At 39.9% G+C, this 22,684-nt stretch overlaps 1 protein-coding gene across 1 annotated transcript in view; it reads left to right on the top strand.

The window, feature by feature from the left end:
• The window catches only part of PPEF2 (protein phosphatase, EF-hand calcium binding domain 2), a 38,974-nt gene extending 18,159 nt beyond the window's left edge, over positions 1-20,815 (top strand). Inside the window, exons 10-16 of the mRNA XM_008567297.1 lie at positions 8,484-8,876; positions 10,450-10,635; positions 12,193-12,335; positions 15,995-16,101; positions 17,053-17,216; positions 17,950-18,037; positions 20,302-20,815. Of these exons, the coding sequence (XP_008565519.1) occupies positions 8,484-8,876; positions 10,450-10,635; positions 12,193-12,335; positions 15,995-16,101; positions 17,053-17,216; positions 17,950-18,037; positions 20,302-20,522 (1,302 nt within the window). The 3' untranslated portion in view covers positions 20,523-20,815. The remainder of the gene's footprint in view (positions 1-8,483; positions 8,877-10,449; positions 10,636-12,192; positions 12,336-15,994; positions 16,102-17,052; positions 17,217-17,949; positions 18,038-20,301) is intronic.
• The last annotated feature ends 1,869 nt before the right edge of the window (positions 20,816-22,684 follow it).

The following is a 22,684-nucleotide window of genomic DNA, read 5'->3' on the forward strand; positions in this document are numbered from 1 at the left end:
AAATGCTTTTTCTGTGTCTATTGAGATAATCATGGTTTTTGTCCTTGATTTTGTTGATGTGGTGTATCACATTTATTGACTTGCATACGTTGAACAATTCTTGCATCACTGGTATCAATCCCATTTGATCATGGTGTATAAGTTTTTTTGAAGTGTTGCTGTATTCTATTTGCTAATATTTTATTGAGGATTTTTGTGTCTATGTTCATCAAAGATATTGGCCCATAGTTTTCTTTTCTTGTTGTATCTTTGACTGGTTTGTTATCTATCAAGGTGATGCTGGCCTCATAGAACCAGTTTGGGAGAATGGCCTCTGTTTCAATTTTTTGGAGTAGTTTGAAAATAATTGGTATTAATTCTTCTTTAAACGTTTGGTAGAATTCAGCAGTGAAGCCATTGGTTCTGGGCTTTTCTTTGTTGAGGGACTACTGATTACTGCTTCAATCTCATTGCTTGTTATTGGTCTGTTCAGGTTTTCTGTTTGTTCTTGGTTCAGTCTTGGTAGTTTGTATGTGTCCAGAAATTTATCCCTTTCCTCCAGGGTTTTGAATTTGTTGACGTAGAGTTGTTTATAATAGCCTCTAATGATTCTTTGTATTTCTGTGAGGTCAGTTGTAAAGTTTCCTTTTTCATTTCTGATTTTTGTTATTTAGGTTTTCTCTCTTCTTTTTTTAGTTAGCATAGCTAATGGTTTGTCTATTTTGTTTATCTTCTCAAAAAACAAACTTTTTGGTTTTTGATCTTTTCTATTGTTTTTGGGGTCTCTATTTCATTTAGTTCTGCTCTGATCTTAATTATTTCTTTCCTTTATCTACTAGTCTGGGATTGGATTGTTCTTGTTTTTCAAGTTCTTGGAGGTACATAGTGTTAGGTTGTTTATTTGACATCTTTCTATTCTTTTGATGTTTTTATTGCAACAAACTTCCCTCAGTACTGCTCTTGTTGTATCCCACAGGTTTTGGTATGATGTGTTTTTATTTTTATTAGTTTATAGAAATTTTTTGATTTCCTGTTTAATTTCTTTTTGGATCCATAGGTCGTTTGGGAGCATATTGTTTAATTTCTATGTATTTGTATAGTTTCCAGAGTTGTTTTGCTTGTTATTGATTTCCAATTTTAATCCATTGTGGTCTGAAAAGATATTTTAAATGATTTCAATTTTTAAAAATTTGTTGAGACTTGATTTGTGACCTAACATATGATCTATCCTAGAGAGGTTGCATATGCTGATAAGAAGAATGTATATTCTGAAGTCATTGCATGAAATATTTTGTAGATATTTGCCGAATAAATTGGTCTAAAGTGTAATTTAAATCCTGTGTTTCTCTGTTGATTTGTTGCCTAGATGATATATCCAATGCTGAGAGAGGGGTGTTCAGGTCCCCAACAATTATCATATTGGGGTCTATCTTTTTCTTTAGGTCTAATATTATTTGCTTTATATATCTGAGTGCTCTGGTGTTGGGTGAATATGTATTTGTGATTGTTATGCCTTCTTGCTGGATAGATCCCTCCATCATTATATAGTGGCCTTCTTTGTCTCTTTTTATAGTTTTTGGTTTAAAGTCTATTTTATCCAACATAAGAATGCCTACACTGGCTCATTTTTTATTTCCATTTGTGTGGGATATCTTTTTCCTTCCCTTAGCTATTAGTCTGTGCGTGTCTTTACAGCTGAGGTGAGTCTCAGCATATAGTTGGGTCTAGCTTTTTAATCCAGTCAGCCAGTATGTGTCTTTTGAGTGGAGAATTTAGTTCATTTACATTTATGGGTTGTTACTAAAAGGTATTGTCTTACTCCTGGCATTTATCAATTTTTATTTGGGTGTTTTAAATATCTTTTGTTTTTTTCCTTCCCTTTTATTGTTTGTCTTTGGCATTTGTTGTTTTTTGGAGGTGGTAAGATACAGTTTTTTTCTCCTTTTTATTTGCATTTTTGTTTTACCAGTGAGTTTTGTTCTTTCTTATGTATTCATGATAGTGATTATCATTTTTTGGATTCCAGATGCAGGACTCTCTTGAGGATTTCTTGTAAGGCTGGTCATGTGGTGGTGAGCTCCTGCAGTTTTTGTTTGTCTGGGAAATATACTATTTCTCCTTCATTTCTGAAGGATAACGTTGCTGGGTATAGTATTCTCTTTTTTTTTTTTTTTTTTTTTTTTTGTCTTTCAGAAGTAGAGAACAAAATCTATTGTTACTAGAGGTGCAGGGGGGGAGGGAGAGGGGGTAGAGAGAGATTGGGTAAGGTACAAAAAGAATAATTACAATGTGTAATGATGAACATGCTAATAATATTGATTTGATCAACACATGTTGTACGCAGGTGATGGTCATCAAAGTTGTATCCCCAAAATATGTATAATAAATCATGCTTTAATTTAAAAAAAAAGAAATACAGAGGTAACTAAACACCCCAAACAATATTGAAAAATAAACTCCCAGTCTAATAACTTCAATATATCTGTCATTGGCTGTCAGTTTTTTTCTTTTAGTATTTTGAATATATCATCCCATTCTTTTCTGGCTTATAGAGTTTCCATTGAGAAATCTGCTGTTAGACTAATGCAGGTTCCCTTATAGATGATACTTTTCTGTGCTGTTTTTTTGGATTCTCTCTTTGTTTGAGCTTTGCCAGTTTGACTATAATGTGTCTTGGGGAGGATCTTTTGGGATTGAATCTTTTGGAGATCTTTGATCCTCCTGAATCTGAAGGTCCATGTCTCTCCCTATACCTGGGAAGTTTTCCATTATTATTTCATTGTATATGTTTTCAATGCCTTTTCCTTCTTCCTCCCCTTCAGGAACTCCCATGGTTCAGATGTTTGTGTGCTTAAAGTTATCTGTTATCTTAGATTTTCATTTTTTTAATTTTTTTTTTTTTTTTTTTTGGTCTGCCTGAGTTATTTCAAAGAGACTGTCTGTTTCAAGCAGAAATTCTTTCTCTGCTTGCTCTAGCCTGCTGCTTAAGCTCTCAGTGGTGGTCTTTATTTCATTGAATGACTCCTTCAGTTGCATGAGTTCTGCTACACCCTTTTATAAGGTATTAATCTCTTTGTAAATTTCTTCCTTCACATCCTGGGTGGTTTTACTCAGTTCATCATGCCATTTAACTGCATCTTCTTGTATCTCATTGAGTTTCCTCAAGATTTTTACTCAGAGTTCCTTTACAGTTATTTCAAAGATTTCCTGCCATTTGGGGTCTGGTACTTGAGAGGTATTATATTCTTTTGGTGAACTCATATTTTCTCATTTTTTTTTTTTTTGTATTTCTAGTATCTCTTCATTGATATCTGATCATCTTGTAGAACAGTTGCTTCTTCTATTACTCTCTTTCCCTATACTCCACTGGTGACCTTCCTTGTGTCAAGGCAGTTGAGTGGTTGGTGGTCTGCCTGCACAGATGCAGTGGCTGCTGGGGCTACTGCTGTGGTAGCAGGCTGCCCTTGTGGTGGTGGTGGCTATGGCAGTGGCTTTGGTGGGCTGCCCACATGGCGGTGGTGGCTCCAGTGGCAGTGGACTGCTCACACAACAATGGTGGCTGCCTTGTGGCACCAGTGGTGGCAGTGACTGCAGCAGTGGTGGTTGAGAAGCCCCCTGCTTGGCTGCACTATCTGCAGTTGTGGCCTGCACAGCTTCGCATGGGTGTCTGCAGTGGCAGTGGCTTTACCTTGCAGTGGTGGCAGTGGCATTGCCAGCTCAAGTACCTCCCTGGCATCTGCAGAGTCCTTGGTGGCAGTGGGGTTACTTTGTAGGGGTGGTAGCAGTGCTGGTGCCTGTAACTGCCTACCTCTTATCTTTGGTATCCTTGGTGGCAGTTGGTTACCTTGTGGGGGCAGCAGTGGTGCTAGCGGCTGCAACTGCCTCCCTCGCATCTGCAGTGTTCTTGGTGGCACTGGGCTTAACTCACAGTGGCAGTGTTTGCACTGCCTCTCTGTGTCTGTGGAGTCTGTGGCTGTAGTGATGGGCAACCCACAGGGCCTCTGCTCTGCAGGGAGCTCTTCTGCAATGGGCAATGGCTCTGGGACTGGACGATGGCTCTGGTGACTGTGGCAGTGGTGGCAGTGAGCCCATTTTGATCTTCTGCAGGAGGAATTTCCCCTGGGCACCTCTTGTCTGCCATAGTCCCAGAAGTCCTCTCAATTTCAGTTAAACTCAACAAATATGAGGGTACTTGAAAAATTTCATGGAAAGATTCGTATTATCTCTTAATTCTATTTTTCCACAAACTTATTGTAGTACCCTTGTCTGTTTTGAGTGCTTACTATGTGCAAAGAAAGCATTAGCAGAGATACAAAGATGAACCTGAGATGGTGCCTGCCCTTAAGGAACTCACAGTAACCAGCATGTGTTGGGGGAAAGGGGGTAGGATGTTAGAATGTATTACAACTATATCCCAATAAGTTCCTATTTTCTGTTTCATTTTGGAAGTGGAAATCTAGACAGCAAAGGTTCTGTAATAATAGACTCTCACACTTGAGTGGTACCTTACGGCTCCTATACTCCAACTGCCCATCCCACACAGGAACTCCTGCTATAACATATTTGACAACATTTTCCTGAGAAGTTCCAAAGACAGGGAACTCATCACCACACAAGCCAGTCTACTTCAACTTGAAAACTCTAATAAATATGAAAATCTATGTAGATATGATGTGCATGAAAGACCATGGCTTTTGAGTCAGACAAATGTGGGTATGAATCTTGGAATGTGCAGTTATTGGCTGATATGGCAGTTTTGTTCTATGCAGTTGTCCAGAGACCAAGGCTTCTTGTGTCTTGTTACACTGTCATCCCTAGGGTGTCAGCCCCATGGCTTCAGCCGCATCACCCAAGATGGCTTGCCATCACATCTGTGTTCCAAGCAGTAGGGGAGAGGAAGGAAGGGAAGAAGAGTACTCCTGCCCTTTAAGGACACAATGTAGTACTTGAACATGTCTCTGCTCTCATTCCATTGGTCAGAATGTGGTGATGTGGCATGGCTACCCCTCACTAGAAGGGAGGCTGGAAATGAAGTCTTGTTTTATGGTTGGCCAAGTGTCCAGCAAAAAACTTTGGGGTTTCCATTTCTATGAGAGAGAAGGAGGAAACAGATTTGGGAGGAATGATGGTCTTTGCCACAAAGATATTCAAGTATGGAAGTATTTCTTTTTTTTCCTGAGTAGGTATGGTGAGTGGTTAACCCATGGTCTATGAAGTCAGATAAACATTATGGTTCTGCTACTTACAGTTGCATGACCTTGGACAAGTTATCTAACTTATCATAACTTCAGTTTCTAAATCTACATAGTAGGGATATGAATAACTCTATCATAGGTGTTGTGAGAATTAAGTGAAAATATATGTGCTGTGCCTTACAAAATTTGTACTTCATAAGTGGAAATTATATTAATTAAATTTGGCTGAAGTCACAGAAAACTCCAGATAACAGTGGATCAATGTTTATGTCTTTCTCATGTAAATAAAGGCTGGAGGCAAGCAGTCCAGTGGTAGTACAGTGATGCCACAAAGTCATCAGTGACTCTGACTCCCATCTTGTTGATCTGCCCTGTTGCATCATGGCCCAAGATGGGTGCTTGAGTTCCAGCCATCTAACCACATTTAGTTAGCAAAAATTAAAGAGAGAAGAAGACATGCTCTTTCCCTTTATGGGCATCCAGTCATACAAAAAATTTCTCTTCGTATCTAATTGACCAGAACATAGTCATATGTCTACATTTAGCTGAAAGGGAAGTTTGCAGTCCTTGTATCCAACATCTGTTGATTCAATCAACTGCAGATAGAAAATATTTGGGAAAAAGTTTTTTGTCTATACTGAGCATGTACAGACTTTTTTTCTTATCATTATTCCCTAAACAAGATGTTATAATAACTATTTGCATACCATTTACATTATAGTAGGTACCTTAAGTAATCTAGAGATGATTCAAAGTATATGGGAGGGTGTGTGTAGGATATATGTAAATACTACACCATTTTATACCAGGGGCTTGAGCATCTGTGGATTTTGCTATCCGCAGGAGGTCTGGAACCAATTCCTCCATGGATATCAAAGGATGACTGTATAGTCTTCATTTTGGGTTGTCACTTGTCCAAATAAGAATCAAGGGTTTTATTACTAAGGAAGACGTTTAGACAAATATTAGGGTACTGACACTCTAACTTGATTTGTCCCTTTGGTTCCCCAAATTTCAATGCACATTCCTTCCCACATATAGAATCATGCTCATCCCGTCCCCAGTGGAGAATCCTCTCAAGGCTCATCCAGTAATTCCATGTAACTCAGAGTCCACGGTTTCTTAACTTAGGTTCTATCAGGTCTGGATTTGCCTCCTTGTGGTTTGGTCACTAAATGACAAGTTATGTGTCCCTGTACACCCAAACTCAATGTTGGAAGAGGAAAAGGATAATTCCTTGGCAGAGGCAGAGGAGGGGAGGTCCGCAACATCTCAATGGCTCCCTCCAAAACTCCTCATTACAAAATCTCCTCTCTACTTCTATGCAGTCTCAGCCCTTCCCTATAATTGAAGATAATGAGGAGCCCAAGGAACCTAAAACCAGTTCTTAGTATTGCCTCTGTCAATTCTGCATGTTGTTTGCACCTCATTTTTCGTTTCATTTTGTGTCACTTTCACATCTATTGTATCTTGGTGTTTCTCACAAACTTTCAATTCAAACATTCTATTCAGCTGCATCTACATCTGGAAGCACAGTTAGTAAGTTGCAGTAGAGCAGATTATCTCATGGGAAAAATCATGTTTAATTATATAAACATAGAAGTAGGAACTTTGGGAAAAATTGCTAAAGAACAGTGTGTTTTCTGTAGCTTAACAAAAATCAAACTTCCCAATATTTGGTTTGTAAAGCTCTGGAGAGGGGGTGATGTATCGATTTGTATAGTCTGGGGACCACTTGGGAGAGAAGACAGGGAAGTGTGGGCTCCAGAATCAAACTATTGGGATTCAGTCCTGGAAGGGTCTTAGTATCTTAGTGCCTCAATTTTCTTATCCATGCTATGAGTGATAATGCTATTTCATAGGGGTGGTATGAGGGTTAATCAATTAATTTATGCCAAGTGCACAGAATAGCACCCATCTGGAAAGGGATCAATATGTACTAACACTATTAGTCTCCTTAAGAATTGAAGTTAGGGATGCTTCTTGGAGCAAATAATAACGTCCTTAAAATAAAGTTACCTGAGGGCCGGCCCGGTGGCGCACTGCTACAGTGCGCTGCTTGGGAGTGTGGCGGCGCTCCCGCCGAGGGTTCGGATTCCACATACAGACCAGTTCCCACTCACTGGCTGAGTGAGGTGTGGGTGCAACACCGAGGGTTGCGATCCCGTTGCCGGTCCCGGTCCGGTACGGGCGTGACACTGAGGGTTGCAATCCATTGCCGGACATGAAAAAAGACAAAAAAAAGGAAAAAAAAAAAAAAATAAAGTTACCTGAGAGTCAGAAGGGGTGAGATCGGTGGACTGGCCTTCACTATGAGCTGGCAACGAGTAGAGAGGAGGTGGTTATGAGTGAGTTTGTGTTTTTTGGCCTCTCACTCTCTGTGCCCAAGACAGGAACTGCCGAGAAACTGATTAGGACTTGTCCAGTGTAAGAATACTTCTGTTCTATTCTATTCAGTCTGGACTCTCGGTTCTGCTGACCCTCTCTGGGTGTCCCTCTTTGTTCTTGCCCTAAGCCAGTCCACACTGGGACACGGCTTTCTTGTATCACATTCCTTAGATCTATTTGCAGAAAGTTCTAGTTCTCTGATTATGCGCCTCCACAGAGTTCCCTTTATGAACCAGGTCTTGGTCATGGATATCCTTTTTGGAAGTTGTTTGCTTCAGTTTTCGCTGCAGTGGTCAGGCACGCCAGGAAGGATTGCTCTCTCTTTATGCTCAATGCCGTGGCCCTGCTCATGGCCTGACCCTCTCTTTCCCGTGATTAGAAGTCATCCCATTTGTGTCCTCTTCATTCTCCATCCGGTTCCAGCACCATGCCGACTGTGAGTCAGTGAAAGGGAATACGTTTGGTTTCTTTTGGCAAGAAGAGTATCTTCCCAATTAGGTGCAGGCTGAAAAGAGGTGCTCCTTCCCCTCTCTGTCCCTCCTGCACAGGCAACATAATGGGTACAATAGCACGTCCTGCAAAATGCCATTCCGTGCCTCCTGTCCCATGGCTCCTAGAGAGAAATGATGACCTAGGTTAGTGTTTCTCAAAGCCAGCAGATCAATATTTTTGTAAAATACAATAAATATGAGTTATTAGAAAAATGATATGCAGACAAAAACTACAAGCTCACTGATCATGTGTTTGAATGTCATGGCAATATCAAGTTGCTATAAACATTTCTAAGGCTTACTTTCATGATCTGCACTTATCTTGTCCCAGGCCAGGAGCACTTGTCTGTGGACCCCAGTGTTTAGGATTGAACTCAGAAAGGACTTACAGTTTCATTCCAGCATCTGTATCTTTTTTGGACATTTGTAGGTTGTTTCTACCCTGAGGTACAAAACGAGAAAGGAGAGTGAGAAAGAGAAACAGGCAGAGGAGAAGAGAAAAGACAACCAGACGAGCACTGCCGAGATACCCACCCCATGGTTTCTCCCCCAGAGCCGCTCTCTCCCCTCCTCGCCCCTTCGGCTCAGCTCTGACAAGGCCCACAAAGCCGGCCGGTCGTCCAGCATCCCCATCAGCGTCCCGCTTGACCGCAAGGAGCTCTCCCGGCAGGTGCGGCGCTCCGTGGACCTGGAGCTGGAGCAGTGCCGGCTGCAAGCGGGCCTCGCGGAGGTCAGGGAGAAGAAAGAGCTCTCGCCCTTCACCTCAGAGATGGACTCGGAAGCTGGGGAGCTGCTGGAGCCCACCCAGGAGGAGTGGAGGCAGGTGGGTTGTGGGCAGGTGCTGCTTCCTAAAATCTGGCTGCCATCAGCAGAGACCAAGGATTTTAAACAGATTAAATCTCCTCTTTCCATGTAAACTCAGGGTATGTCTTTGGGCCCCTTTTTCTCTCTCTGAGATTAGAACACCCCAGAAGGACATTAGTAGTTGCCTAATGACTCATACATGTTAAAGTTTTATAAAGGATGGGAAGATGTAGTGGATGGGCTCTTTTGCCTGAGACTACTTGGTTTGCTGACTTAGCATCAAGGGGGTAAGAAGGTTTACTGGGTGCTTTTACACTGGGTGCTTTTACACTGGGTGTACACTGTTTTTACATTGGGTGCTATTTTATGTGTGTCAGCAGGATGGCTGCGATAGCTCAAGGCCAAGAGGCTATCAGCAGCTCTGTCCTCTGTTATCAGGCCACTAAGAGCTTTCCCGGAATCTCTAGAACTGTGTCACATGGCCACCCCTAGTAGCAAGGGAGTCTGGAAAGCAAGTGTTTAGCTTGGCACTTTGCCACCCCAAACACAATCAGAGTTCTGTAAATACAGAAGAAGGAGGAACTGAAATAAGCAGAACTTGCTGATCAATTGGATGGAGGGTGGTGAGAAGGAGGAGTAGCAGCTGACTCTGAGGCTAGAAGCCAGAGAGAGAGAGAGAGAGAGAGAGAGAGAGAGAGAGAGAGAGAGAGAGAGAGAGAGGGTGAGTTTAGGTTACATTTAGTCAATCTGGGCTTCAACACCAACTGAGAATTGAAATTTACAAGTGCACATCTCTTCTTTTACAAAACGTGACTCCATAATAATGTGCTGATATTTTCAAATCGAATGAGATTTTTTCTTAGAAGTACATTTAGAAAGTATTAGGTGTCAACAACCAAAATATGAAGGTACTTCAAAATGTATGTGGAAAAATAGGATTAAAAGATAATATAAACTTTCCATGAACTTTTTGAAGTACTCTTGTATACTCAGTTATTTCATCTGAGTTGTGAAAGATTGGCAGTCAGTGTTTTCCTGAATATTAATAATAAGATAGAGTCTAAATTGCTAGAAAAATTGCTCAGCTCTTCTGAAAATTCTTTTCAAAATTCTTAAATTATTTTAAGAAATACAACATCAATTGCACTTTCCCACGACTGCATCTGGGGTCTTGTGAATGCTGTGTGAGAGACTATCTTGCCAGTCTCAGGGCTTCTGCCTTCTCTTTGGGGCAAACGTCCAGGAGCCTGGAGCACTGGCTGAAGACTGCTGGCTGTGATCAAAGCTTCTACCAGAGCAACTTTATCTGTTTTGCATATTGAGCTTTCACATAAGATTTATTTTCAAGAAAGTGGGTATATGCTTGTCAACTAACATATACATACACACATTCATTTTGTGAGTAATAAAAAATTCTGTAGGGGTCCAAAAATATAAATCTGTGTCAAATATTGATTGCCTAGAAATTTGCTCACTTACTTTTATTCAGATATTTTTCTCCTCTGCCACCTCCACCTCCTCCTCTTCCTCTTTTCATATGAATGAATGTCTGTCTAGTTCTTAGGAAAGAAACCATCTCTCTGTCTTTCCAGGTGGTAGACATCCTGTGGAGTGATCCCATGTTGCAGGAGGGTTGCAAGGCCAACACTGTTCGAGGAGGAGGCTGTTATTTTGGGCCTGATGTGACAGAACAGTTGCTACAAAAATACAACCTGCAATTCCTGATCCGTTCCCATGAATGCAAACCCGAAGGCTATGAGTTCTGCCACAACCGCAAGGTAGGTGGACCTTCCGCAGCAGCACAGGTTTGTGTGTCACTAGTCAAAAGGGCACAGGCCTGGATGAGCTGAGGCTCTCAGTTTCTAACAACCAACTGTGCCTTGTATCTGTTACCCACTTGCTCAAAGCAACTAGGTTTTTAACAGTCAAGTTATCCTTGACTATTATAACCTCTTTACAACTCAAAATTTGATTGAAGCCACTGCTCACCAGTACCCTAAGAGTAAGGGGCAGATTTGGTTCCATTTTATGGATGAGAATATGAGGCCAGTGTTTTCCAGCTACATCTCTATTCTTTAAGACACACAATGTATTAGTACATTTTCTGTTGCTTAAAACGGAACACATGAAACTGGGTAAATTACAAAGAAACAGAATTTATTTCTTACAGTTATGGAGGCTGGGAAGTCCATGGTCCAGGGAGCACATCTGGTGAGGGCCTTCTTCTGGGTGGGGGCTCTGTACAGAGGCCCATGGCAATGCAGGGTATCACACGGTGAGAATGGCAAGAGCTCTTTCATGTGCTCTCCTTATATAGCCACCAGTCTACGCCCACGATAACCCATTAAACCATTAACCCATTACCAATGAATAGATTAATCCATTCACAAGGGCATAGTCCTAATGATCCAATCACCTCTTAAAGGCCCCACCTCTCAAGTACCATAATCAGATTTCCCACCCTCTTAACACTGTTAAATGATGATCAAGTTTCCAATATATGAACTTCGGGGGACACTTTTAACCCATGACACATGGCTAGCTATTGTACCTCAAACAACCCTACAGGGTAATTGGATTTCTGCACTGTTTCCCAAGCAGGGATTCAGGATTGTTTGTCTTCTCAGGAGCATGATGAGTGTCCTGACTAATCTTTGGGCAAATCCTACAATTTTTGCCAATGCCACTAGGATGGGATTCTGTATTCCCAGGAACACTAATTCTACAGGAGAGTAACAGGTTCCCATGTGAAAAAAAGGAGTGAGATCAACTAATGTAAGAAATATTTGGTAAATGGTAATACAAGTTTCTTTACTGTAGGACTTCCAAGAACTTTTAATTTCCTATATACATTGTAAGTCTGCTATATACAGAAAGAGATATAGCATCTAGCACTCCCAATGTATTGACAGTGGAAACTTTTTTCACCGAGCATCTCAGGAGGCACCACACTCTGCAGGAAGCTCTGCTCTGAGGCATCGCACTGGCTTTAAGCACTGACTTGCCTGCTAGTTGTAATGACCATCCCAGTTCATCAGCCCCAGCATGCCTCCAAGTTGAACCAAATGAGGTGTTTTCTATGACCCCTGCTGTGTTTACTTGGGATATACGTGTTGTGGATGTCCTATCAGAATTCAAGTTTCTATGACTTGAATCACAACTCCTGCCTATTAGCAGTGATGACTTGAAAAAAAAAAAAAATGAAGAAAAGACAAAGATCCGCAGATGAGTATGAGGATCAGCAGAAGCCTCTAAAGTGGGGGTGGGTCATGTAGGATTGAGGATGAAGGCTCCTCAGTGAGCGTGACTGCCTGTCTCTTTTCTGTTTTCTTCAGGTATTAACCATCTTTTCTGCCTCCAACTACTATGAAATTGGCAGCAACAGAGGAGCCTATGTCAAACTGGGGCCAGCCCTGATGCCACACATCGTGCAGTATCAGACTAACAAGGCAACCCACACACTGACCATGAGACAAAGGCAAGAGTTTGCAATGAGTGATTTCCAGAAAAACTTATAGTGTCTGTGGAACCTTTGAAATGTCAAACGTCATTACCTTTATCCAAATTCTAAGTGAGAATTCAGAATTTTGCTATGTCAGGATTAAGGTCTGGAATAGACATTATAAGAAGGTCTCTCCCTTATCCATACACTCTAATATCTCTACCTGCCCCTCATTAATGGGAACAACAAATTTGTTTTCTGCAGAAATTATTCTCAAGGGATGCATCTTGGGTAAAGTCCATATCCCAGGCCTCTAAGTCTTTCTAGGTTATTCTTCTATTTTCTCTCATCCTTGTGTTATCCCCGTAAGCCACAGCCAAAGTCTTTATCTGAAGATTTGGCAGATGGATTTCACACATTTGTTAACAATGCCCCTTTCTGAGAAGGAAGTATGTAATATTATTTAAATGATGTCTGTTGAGATGATTGTGAGCTCTAACCATAATTGAGAGTTTACCCCACATTAAGTATAATTATAAAGAATGTATATATATTGTCTTACAATGAACTTATGAAGTAGGTATTATTATTAATTTCAATTTTATAGATGCGATAATTAAGGAACAGAGGTTAAATTAGCTGGTCTGTGGTCACACAGCTAATAAGTAGAAAGTAGACCCAGGCTGTATTATTTCAGAACTCACCATTTATTTATTTATTTATTGGTCAGTGGTGGGGCTGTGTTAATCCTTTTTTGTTTTGTTTCTTTAATGTATTTAGATCTTTATTGTACTAGTGGCTAAAACATTAAAAAATAGAACTATGTATTAATAAGGGAATTAACAAATGAATGGTTAAATAAACCATGAAACAATCACCTGGAAAGATACGCAACTATTACCAGAAAGAGGCGGATCAAATTTTCTGACAATACAAAAATCTCACATACATAGTACAAGTGTAAAACAACGCATACGGAATGAGCCTACCTACACGTTTTGAGTATACATGTATATATCACAAAACTCACCATTTAATGACTATGCAACATTGCCTCCCAAATAGAAAATGGCCTCAGAGTATATAAGATGTTAATAGATACAGTTTTAGTGCTACTTAACAAGTTTCTTTAATTATTTTGCCTAACTAAATTAGAAATCAAAATAGACAAAGCATAAATCAGATGAATAGAGAACACTTTAATGTTTAACATTTAGCTTGTGTGAGTGCTGTAAAAATAAATTACTTTAAATCACTATTGAGTTATTAAATACAGGCCAGCCTCACTCAAAAAGAAGTATTATGTAAAAATTTAAACTTATCTAGTGAGAGTCAAACCTACTGTGCAGCAAAATCATCTGTGAAGCTTTACAAAAAACCACCCACCTGAGCCTCACCCAGCTCTACCAAATTAGAATCTCCAGGGGTGAGCCCTGACACCTGGAACACCATGATTCCATAGGATTTAGGTACTGTCATTACAAAAGGAGTCATTGTAGAGAATCCCATAAATAGTGTGTTTTAATAAGATAATCAAAGAACATTCAACTCTTTGAAATATTCATTGATTGCATTAAATAAGTACAACATCACCTCATTCACCCAGAAGTCCAATGACTTCGACTATCTGAAGCAGAATGGAGAACAAGGGAGAAATATCTCTGAGCAGCCATAGTTGGTGTCTCAATTTCCATAAACACAGGATCACATGCTTTTGTTAGAGGAACGCTCATTTAGAACTCATTTACCTTTTGTTTAAATCTGCTTCTCACAATAATAGTATAGCCAGCCTGCAGTTCAGCTGTCAGGATGGATTCCTGGTCCCATCCCTTGTTAGCTCTGTGACCTTGATTTAATTACTTACCTCTGTACTGAGCATAATAGATTATACCTACTTCAGTGGGTGTTGAGGGATTAATTAGATCATCCGTGTAGAGCTCTGCATTTAGTAAGTGCTTAATGTGTGCTGCTTGACGTAGGGACAGAGAGCTTTGTACATCCAGATAGCTTCGAGGACATTGCTATACTATATCCTTGTGTAACTGTCCATGACTGCCATTTGCCAGGAAACAGCATAAATGCTTTGTCTAACTAGTGGTTCTTAAACTTTTAAGGGGTCCCGTGCTTCTGTTAGCCTCTGATAAAACAACAAACTCTCTCTAGAAAAAGCACATATACTCACATATCCATGATATTTGGGATGAGTTCCAGGTGGTTCACAGTTTTTAAAGGATCTGTGGAGGGGCCGGCCCGGTGGTGCACTGTGCTAGTGTGCCGCTTGGGAAGCGCAGCAGCGCTCCCGCCGAGGGTTCGGATCCCACATACAGACCGGTTCCTGCTCACTGGCTGAGCAAGGCGCGGGGGCAACACCGAGGGTTGCGATCCCGTTGCTGGTCCCGGTCCGGTACGGGGGCGACACTGAGGGTTGCGATCCGTTGCCAGACACGGAAAAAAGACAAAAATAAAAAAAAAAAAAATAAATAAAAAAATAAAGGATCTGTGGCACCTACTTAAGGACTGTTATGTTAAATACCTTATGCTGCCATAAGGATTTTCATCAAGCATGATTAAACTGTTTTTTTAAAAAAATTTAGCACTTCAAAAGATAATCTAGTCATTATCTGTAGAATGGCTTGTTCCTCGGGGCCGGCCCGGTGGCGCACTGCTACAGTGCACCGCTTGGGAGCGCGGTGGCGCTCCCGCTGAGGGTTCAGATCCCACATACAGACCGGTTCCCGCTCACTGGCTGAGCGAGGTGTGGGAGCAACACCGAGGGTTGCGATCCCGTTGCCGGTCCCGGTCCGGTACGGGTGCGACACTGAGGGTTGCTATCTGTTGCCGGACATGAAAAAAAAGACAAAAAAAAAGGAAAAAAAAAAAAAGAATGGCTTGTTCCTCAATGAGACGTTACAAATAGAGTACATTTACCTTTTATCTCTTTTTACATTCTTGTTTGTTCATTCAACTACCGATATTTATTAAGCACTTACTTTGGGCCAGGTGCTGTGCCAAGCATTACTCTATGGACCCAGCGAGAATGAGAAAATGAAATTAGTATTATTTGGTTATTCATAGATCTTGCTTTCTGACTATTTGACATAATAATAAATTATAAGGAAAGCATAATGATTATGAAAACAGATACCCATTTGTTAACTGCTTTGTATGTGCCAGGCTTTCTTCTAAGTGCTGTAGGTGAATTTACTCATTTAGTTTTGACAATAATCCTGTGAGGTAGGTACCATTTTATCCCTATTTTACAGATGGGGAAATTGAGGCATAGGACAGTTAGATAACTTTACCACAAAGGTGATCTTTCTCCAGAACTTCTGCTTTAACACTGTCCTGTAGTACTAGACAGGACAGCAGCATTCCCCAAACTGATCCTACTTGTGCCCTTCAGGGAAAAGTGGAGGGGGGTGGTGAAGAAAATAAGAGATGGAGATCTTCCCTCAGAAACCGAGCTCCTTCATTATACAATGTATGCATGTACACTGTACCCTAAACACGTACAATTAAAAAAACAACAACAAATAGTAAAGTTGCCCAAAAAAACCCCTAAGAGATTTCTAAGGGGGGCAGTGACTGAGCTCTTGGGAAGTTGAAATGTAAGGAAAGAGAGAGGAAAAATGTAGTAAAACACATGACCATTTCTTCTATACTATTAAAAATTCTCCTTTCATCTCCTGTCGCAGGATTAGCAGAGTAGAGGAGTCGGCTCTGAGAGCTCTGCGGGAAAAGTTATTTGCTCATTCCTCGGATCTTCTTGGTGAATTTAAGAAGCATGATGTCGATAAAACCGGTAAGACCAATGAAGTAAAAGATCCACAGAGGATAGAAGCTAGCCAGACAATCTATCTCACAGGACTTAGCAAATAAATATTTGTTGAATGAACAAATGATCAAAATTTCCCTTTGACTACTTCTTCCACTTTATTCAATGTAATGTCCCATTTATTTTTTTCTACATTTTAAAAATTCTAAACTTTTAACAGAATATGAACTTGGCCAAGTATAAATGAGATGGTGAAAAAATTGGAGTCAAGGGAAGGGTGACAAAGCTGAACTAATCAAAACTCAAGTGGGAGAAGTTATGAGAGTATATGTAAGACCAGCAAAAATCTATGACTTGACTTCTTGTTGAGTGTGTGCTTATCTGTTCCATGGTCTGTTATCCAAACTAAAAGTGACGGCTTTGCTCAACTCAATGGAATGTCTAATGGGCATTGACTAAATACAGCCCTATTAAAAAATAGCAATAACATTTAAAAAATGTATAGAAATATCTTTTCATACACACAAATTGTAGCCTTCCAAGAGTTTCAGTAAATAATATATTCTAAGGAACTTAGGAAGTTTGATGTTTTTTTAAACAACTAATGCTGTAGATGTATAATGTTTTATGATATTATTTACAAGAGTCTTGTGTGGCTTCCAGCAGTGTTGCCAGATTTAGAAATAAAAATTTAGGGTGCCTAATTAAGTTCGTAATATAGACAGACAACAAATAATTTTTATGTAATATTTGGCACATACTTACACTTTTTTGTCTTTCTGAAATTCAAATTTAACTGGGCATCGTATATTTTATCTGGCAAACCTAGTTTCCAGCCAACTCTCATAAATAGTGACAGTGCCCATTATTTCTATTACCTATAGATAGTAAGAAGGATGTCAGGGTAAAAATGTACACACCCTTGGGCAGGAAACTAGACTTGGAGGTACAAATCAATAAGTTGGCTCTTTCCTGTAGGTTTAATCTCCCTGAGTGACTGGGCAGCCGCTGTGGAGTGTGTGTTGCGTCTAGGACTGCCGTGGCGAGTGCTGAGGCCACAGCTGGTGAACAACTCAACAGATAATGTGCTGGATTACAAGTCCTGGTTGGAGGACTTGGCCAAAAAACAACTGAGCCGTGAGGTAATGGTGTGACAATGGTGGGTGAGAGCACACTGGGGACTATGAAGCCTCTCACAGAGAACCTTGAATCAGAAACAACCACCTGTTGAGAACCCAAAAGGCAGTTGAGTTTCTATGTGTCAGACTGTGTGTTAAGTGATTTACATATGTTGCCTAAGTTAATCCTCAAATCCCAGAGGTAGGTAATATCAGTGCTGTTATACTTATGAGGACGCTGCCCACAGATGTTAGTAACTTACCTGAAGCCATAGAACTTCTAAGTTGTGCCTCAAATCCACGTCCATCTGACCTCAAGACCCATTTTCTTTCCTCGACACTATGCTGCCTCCTCCATTTAAAAAAGTAATTATTTAATAAATATTTATTGAATATGTAATGTATGTGAGACCTTGGGTTAGGTACTCTTTAAAAAACAGCTTTATTGCAATATAATTCACATCATGCAATCCATTCACTTTTACAGTATACAATTCAATGGGTTTTAGTGTACATGTTTGCAGATATGTGCAAACATCACCACGGTCAATTTTAGAACATGTTCATCATGGGCTAGGTACTTCTTAAATCACTAGGTTATTTGGTGGAGTAAAGGGGGTTGGGGGAGTAGAGGGATGGTAAAATATCTTCAGGTTTTTTCAAGAGTGTGCGATTGTCGGGGCTGATTGTGTGTTACTCATATATTAGGACAAGCCTCAATATAAGACATAGAAGGAAAATGAGTTTTTTCTTGCAGAACATACAGTCAAGTTTGCTGGAAACACTGTATCGAAACCGATATGACCTGGAGACCATTTTTAGGATCATAGACAGTGATCATTCAGGTAAGGGCATTCATTATTCTACCACTTTTGACGCATGGCAAGCGTTCTACCTTGAACCCTTTAGTCCCCTTCCTGATTCCTGCTGACTCATCTCCACTCTAGCACGCATTTGGGGAGCAAAGTAAGTAGTACTTACAAGTGGCAGACACTAGAAAAGTACTTGAACCATACAAGCAGCCCATATACAACGGATGGGGCAGAGAAGAATGAGGACAAACTGAACGAGAGCTTCTTAGAGGAAGAGTAACTGTTAGGAGATGTGATATCCCTTATAATTCCATCCACGATAGCCACAAAGTAATGAAGCAGAAAGACTTTTGCAGTCTCACTCCCCAAGTATTTTTTTCAAAACTTTTATTTTGAAATGATTATAGATTCACAGAAAGTTACATAAAGATGTGCAGGGAGGGCCTATGCACCTTCACCCCAATATTTCCCCAATAGTCCAAAGGCTTTCTTCAATGTTTTTTTTGAGGTATAATTCACATACCATATAATGCACCCATTTAAAGTGTACAATTCAGTGGTTTTTAGTGTATTCACGAGTTTGTGTAACCATCACCATTATCTGATTTTAGAACATTTTCATCACCTGAAAATGATTTCTATACCCATCAGCAGTCAGTCCCCAGCCGCTGCCCCTCCTCCAGCTGTCCCTGACAACCACTGGTCTACTTTCTGTTTCTATGGATTTGCCTACTCTGGTGTCTGGATACTTTCATTTAGCATAATGTTTTCAAGGTTTATCCATGTGGTAGCAGTATCAGTTCTTCATTCCTTTGTTATGGCTGAATAACATTCCATGGTATGGACATACGAGCTTCGTTTATCCAGTCATCAGCTAGACATTTGGATTGTTTTCACTTTTTAGCTATTTTGAATAATGCTGTCTGGACATTCATGTACAACTCCTTCTGTGAACATATATTTTCAATTCTCCTGAGCATATACCTAAGGGTGGGATTGCTGGGTCATGTGTTAATTCTATGTTTAACTTTTTGAGCAACTGCCAAACTGTTTTCCACAGTGGCTGTATCATTTTACATCCCCACAATGTATGAGGGTTCCGATTTCTCTACACCCTCACCAGCACTTGATACTTCCTGTTTTTATTTTTTAAATTTTTATTATTGCCATCCTACTGGGTGTAAAGTATCACATTCTGATTTTCATTGATATTTCCTTAACAACTAATGATGTTGAGCATCTTTTTGTGTGCTTATTGTCCATTTGTATACCTTCTTTGGAGAATAGAAGATACAAATGGACAATAGAAGATATACACATAGAAGATACACAAATAGAATTGTTTGGATTCTATTCAAATCCTTTGTCCATTTTTGAAATTGGGTTATTTGTCTTTTTATTTGAGTTGTAAGAGGTATTTGTATATTGGTGATATCAGAATGTTAACAGGTACATGCTTTGCAAATAATTTCTCTGATTTTGTACATTGTCTTTTCACTTCCTTGGTAGTGTCCTTTGATGCACAAAAGTTTTTAATTTTGAAAAAGTCTAATTTATTTTTGCTTTTGTTGTTCATGCTTTTGGTGTCCTAAGAAACTGTTGCATAATCCAAGGTCACAAAGATTTATAACTATGTTTTCTTCTCTGAGTTTTATAGTTTTACCTCTCACATTTAGGTCTTTGATCCATGTCGAGTTAATTTTTGGATATAGTGTGAGGTTGGAGTCTAACTTTATTCTTTTGCATGTGGATATCTAATTATCCCACTATATTTGTTGGAAAAACTATTTTTTTCCCATCAAATAATCTTGGAATCCTTGTAAAAATTTGACCATAAATGCATGAGTCCAAAGGCTCTTTATAAGCAGAATAAATTAGTATATGGTTGGGACAATTAATTGCAGAGTTTCTCAGCAGTGGTACTGTTGACATTGTGGGCTGGATAATTATTTGTTTTGAGGTCCATCTTGTGCATTGTAGGATGTTCAGAGCATCCCTGTCTTTTATCTACTGGATGCCAGTAACACCCCACCCCGATCTCAGTCATGACAATCAAAAATGTCTCCAGACATTGCCAAATGTCTCCTGAAGGGAGGCAAGTGAAATTGCTTTCAGCTGAGAACCACTGGAGATTCAGTGGCTTTATGTGATCCCGTTGGAAGTTTAAACTAGATACTATGCATTGGGTGTCTTTGTCTGTTTAACAATAGGGAGCAGGTCTCCTTGTAAGAATGTTAGAGGAAATGAACACTGAAAACTAGACTGACTCACTGAAGTGACTTCCTTCCTCTGGTAAGGGTTCATCTCATTGGACGAGTTCAGGCAGACGTGGAAGCTGTTCAGCTCTCATATGAACGTTGATGTCACAGATGACTGCATATATGACCTTGCCCGGAGCATCGATTTCAACAAGGATGGCCAAATTGATATTAATGAGTTCCTGGAGGCCTTCCGCCTTGTAGAGCAATCCTGCTCAGAGGGTGATGCCGCAGATTGCCCAGCAAGCCACAAACACTAAAGACAGTGGCTGCAGCAGTCCAGGATCACATTAAGAAGCCTGGCTTTCATCGCCCACGTGCCTCATAGGAAATGCTAAGCTTGTCATTGCAGTATCTCCCTTATTCTCCATAGATTCGTGGAACTTTATGCTGAGAATCTGCCTACTGATGTGCGTCTGAATCACCTGTGTATTTGAGTGTGGAGTGATGGGGTTGGGTGTATGTGTGTGAGTGTGTGTAAGTATATAGGTGCCCCAGCCCCATCTTAGAATCTTTACGAAGTAGAACTCAGATATAAGTATTTTTAAATTCTGAAGTCTACTCCAGTTAAGAACCACTGATAATTCAACCCCTCATTGTTTTCATTTTATACTTTTATTTATTGTTTTTAAAGTGTCATATTGGTGAAGGAAAGTTAACAAAAAATTGTATGTGTAATCCCATGACCCAAACATATGGATTTTTCTCATTATTTACTTTTCCTTACTTGTAATAATAGTGTTTATATAATTTCACATTCTGCTTTTTAAAATAAATTCACATCTAATTATAAACACTTTCCCATGTTGCTACATAGTCTTCATGATTATTAGTTTAATGGCTGCATAATTTTCTTTCAAATAGATGCACTATGATCTGTTTAGTCATTCTCCAATTGTTAAACATACATATTGTTTCCACTTTTTCTTTATTATAAATGACACTGTGGTTAATAACATTGTGTGTATAGTCTGTTTTATAAAAATCTTTTCAATTATACATTTTCTTAGGCTGAAATCCCCAGAATGGGGTTACTTTGTCAAAGGGTGTATTAGTCTGGGTTCTCCAAAGAAACAGGATATATATGTGTGGATATTATATGTGTGGATATATATATATATATGCAATTTATAATTATATAATTTGCTATAAGGAATTGGTTCAGGTGATTATGGAGATTGAGAAGTCCCGAGATCTGCAGTCAGCAAGCTGGAGAACCAGGAGAGCCAGTGGTGTAAGTTCCTGCAGTGACTGATGTTCCAGCTGAAAAGCAGTCAGGTAGAGAGAAAGAATTCTTTATTACTCAGACTTTTATTCTGTTCAGGCCTTCAACATATTGGATGAAGTCCACTCACCTTGGGGAGAGCAACCTGCTTTACTCAGTTTACTGATTCAAATATTCAAATATTAATCTCATCTAGAAACACCTTCTCAGACATACCCAGAAATAATGTTTAACCAAATATCTGGGCACCCATGGCCCAGTCAAGTTGACATACAAAATTAACCATCACAGATGTGAACAGTTTTATGGTTTGCTATACATTGCCAGATTGCTTTTTAGGACTGAAGATACCAATTTCAACATAAACTCATTCTTAAACTTATAAGCTTTGAGTGGGATCATTTCTTATTTTTGCTAAAGATGGATGATAGTGCTTCCATGGTATTTTAATATGCATTTCTTTGGTTAGTATCCAAAACTGTCTCCCCTACCTCATTTTACTTGTAAACTAAGGAAACCAAAGTCCACAGAACTTGCTGGGGATGTAGTATAGTTGATGACACAGCCAGGACTGGAAGCCATGATTCCTGCCTCAGTCCAGGGTTCTTTCCAGTTTTATCTGTGACTATATCATCTGTTTGGATTGGCTATAAGCAATCTCTGGTTCTTTAGCCTTCTTTTCTTGAATGACAAATGGACCCTAAGGTGACACACCCACCCCCAGTGATTTCCCATCTCCTGGTGTTTGTGCCTTTGTGTGATCCCCTCCCCATGAGTGCAGATGAGACATGTGTGTGACTTGCTTCTAACAATAGAATATGACAAAGGTGATGGGGTGTTACTCCTGTGATTATATTACAGTATATAAAATTCCATATTAGTAGACTGAAGCAAGAGCATCTCCTTGCTGGTTTGCTGAAGCTAGAAGTTTATGAAGAGAATTCACATGGCAAGGAACAAGAGTGGCCTGTAGGATCTGCAGACAGCCTCTGATGGAAGGCTACAGAAAAGCCAAGGCCCTTGAACATACAGCCACAAAGAAATAAATTCTCAAACAACTTGAATTATCTTGAAAACAGATTCTCCACTTGTTGATCCCCCAGATGAGAATGCATTCTGTACAACATCTTGAATACATCCTGTGAAACCCTTAGTGGATGATCCAGAAAAGCCGTGTCCAGATTCTTGACCCATGAA

The sequence above is a fragment of the Galeopterus variegatus genome, unplaced genomic scaffold (assembly GCF_000696425.1).
Source record: "Galeopterus variegatus unplaced genomic scaffold, G_variegatus-3.0.2 Scaffold309, whole genome shotgun sequence".
NCBI classification, from domain to species: Eukaryota; Metazoa; Chordata; class Mammalia; order Dermoptera; family Cynocephalidae; genus Galeopterus; species Galeopterus variegatus.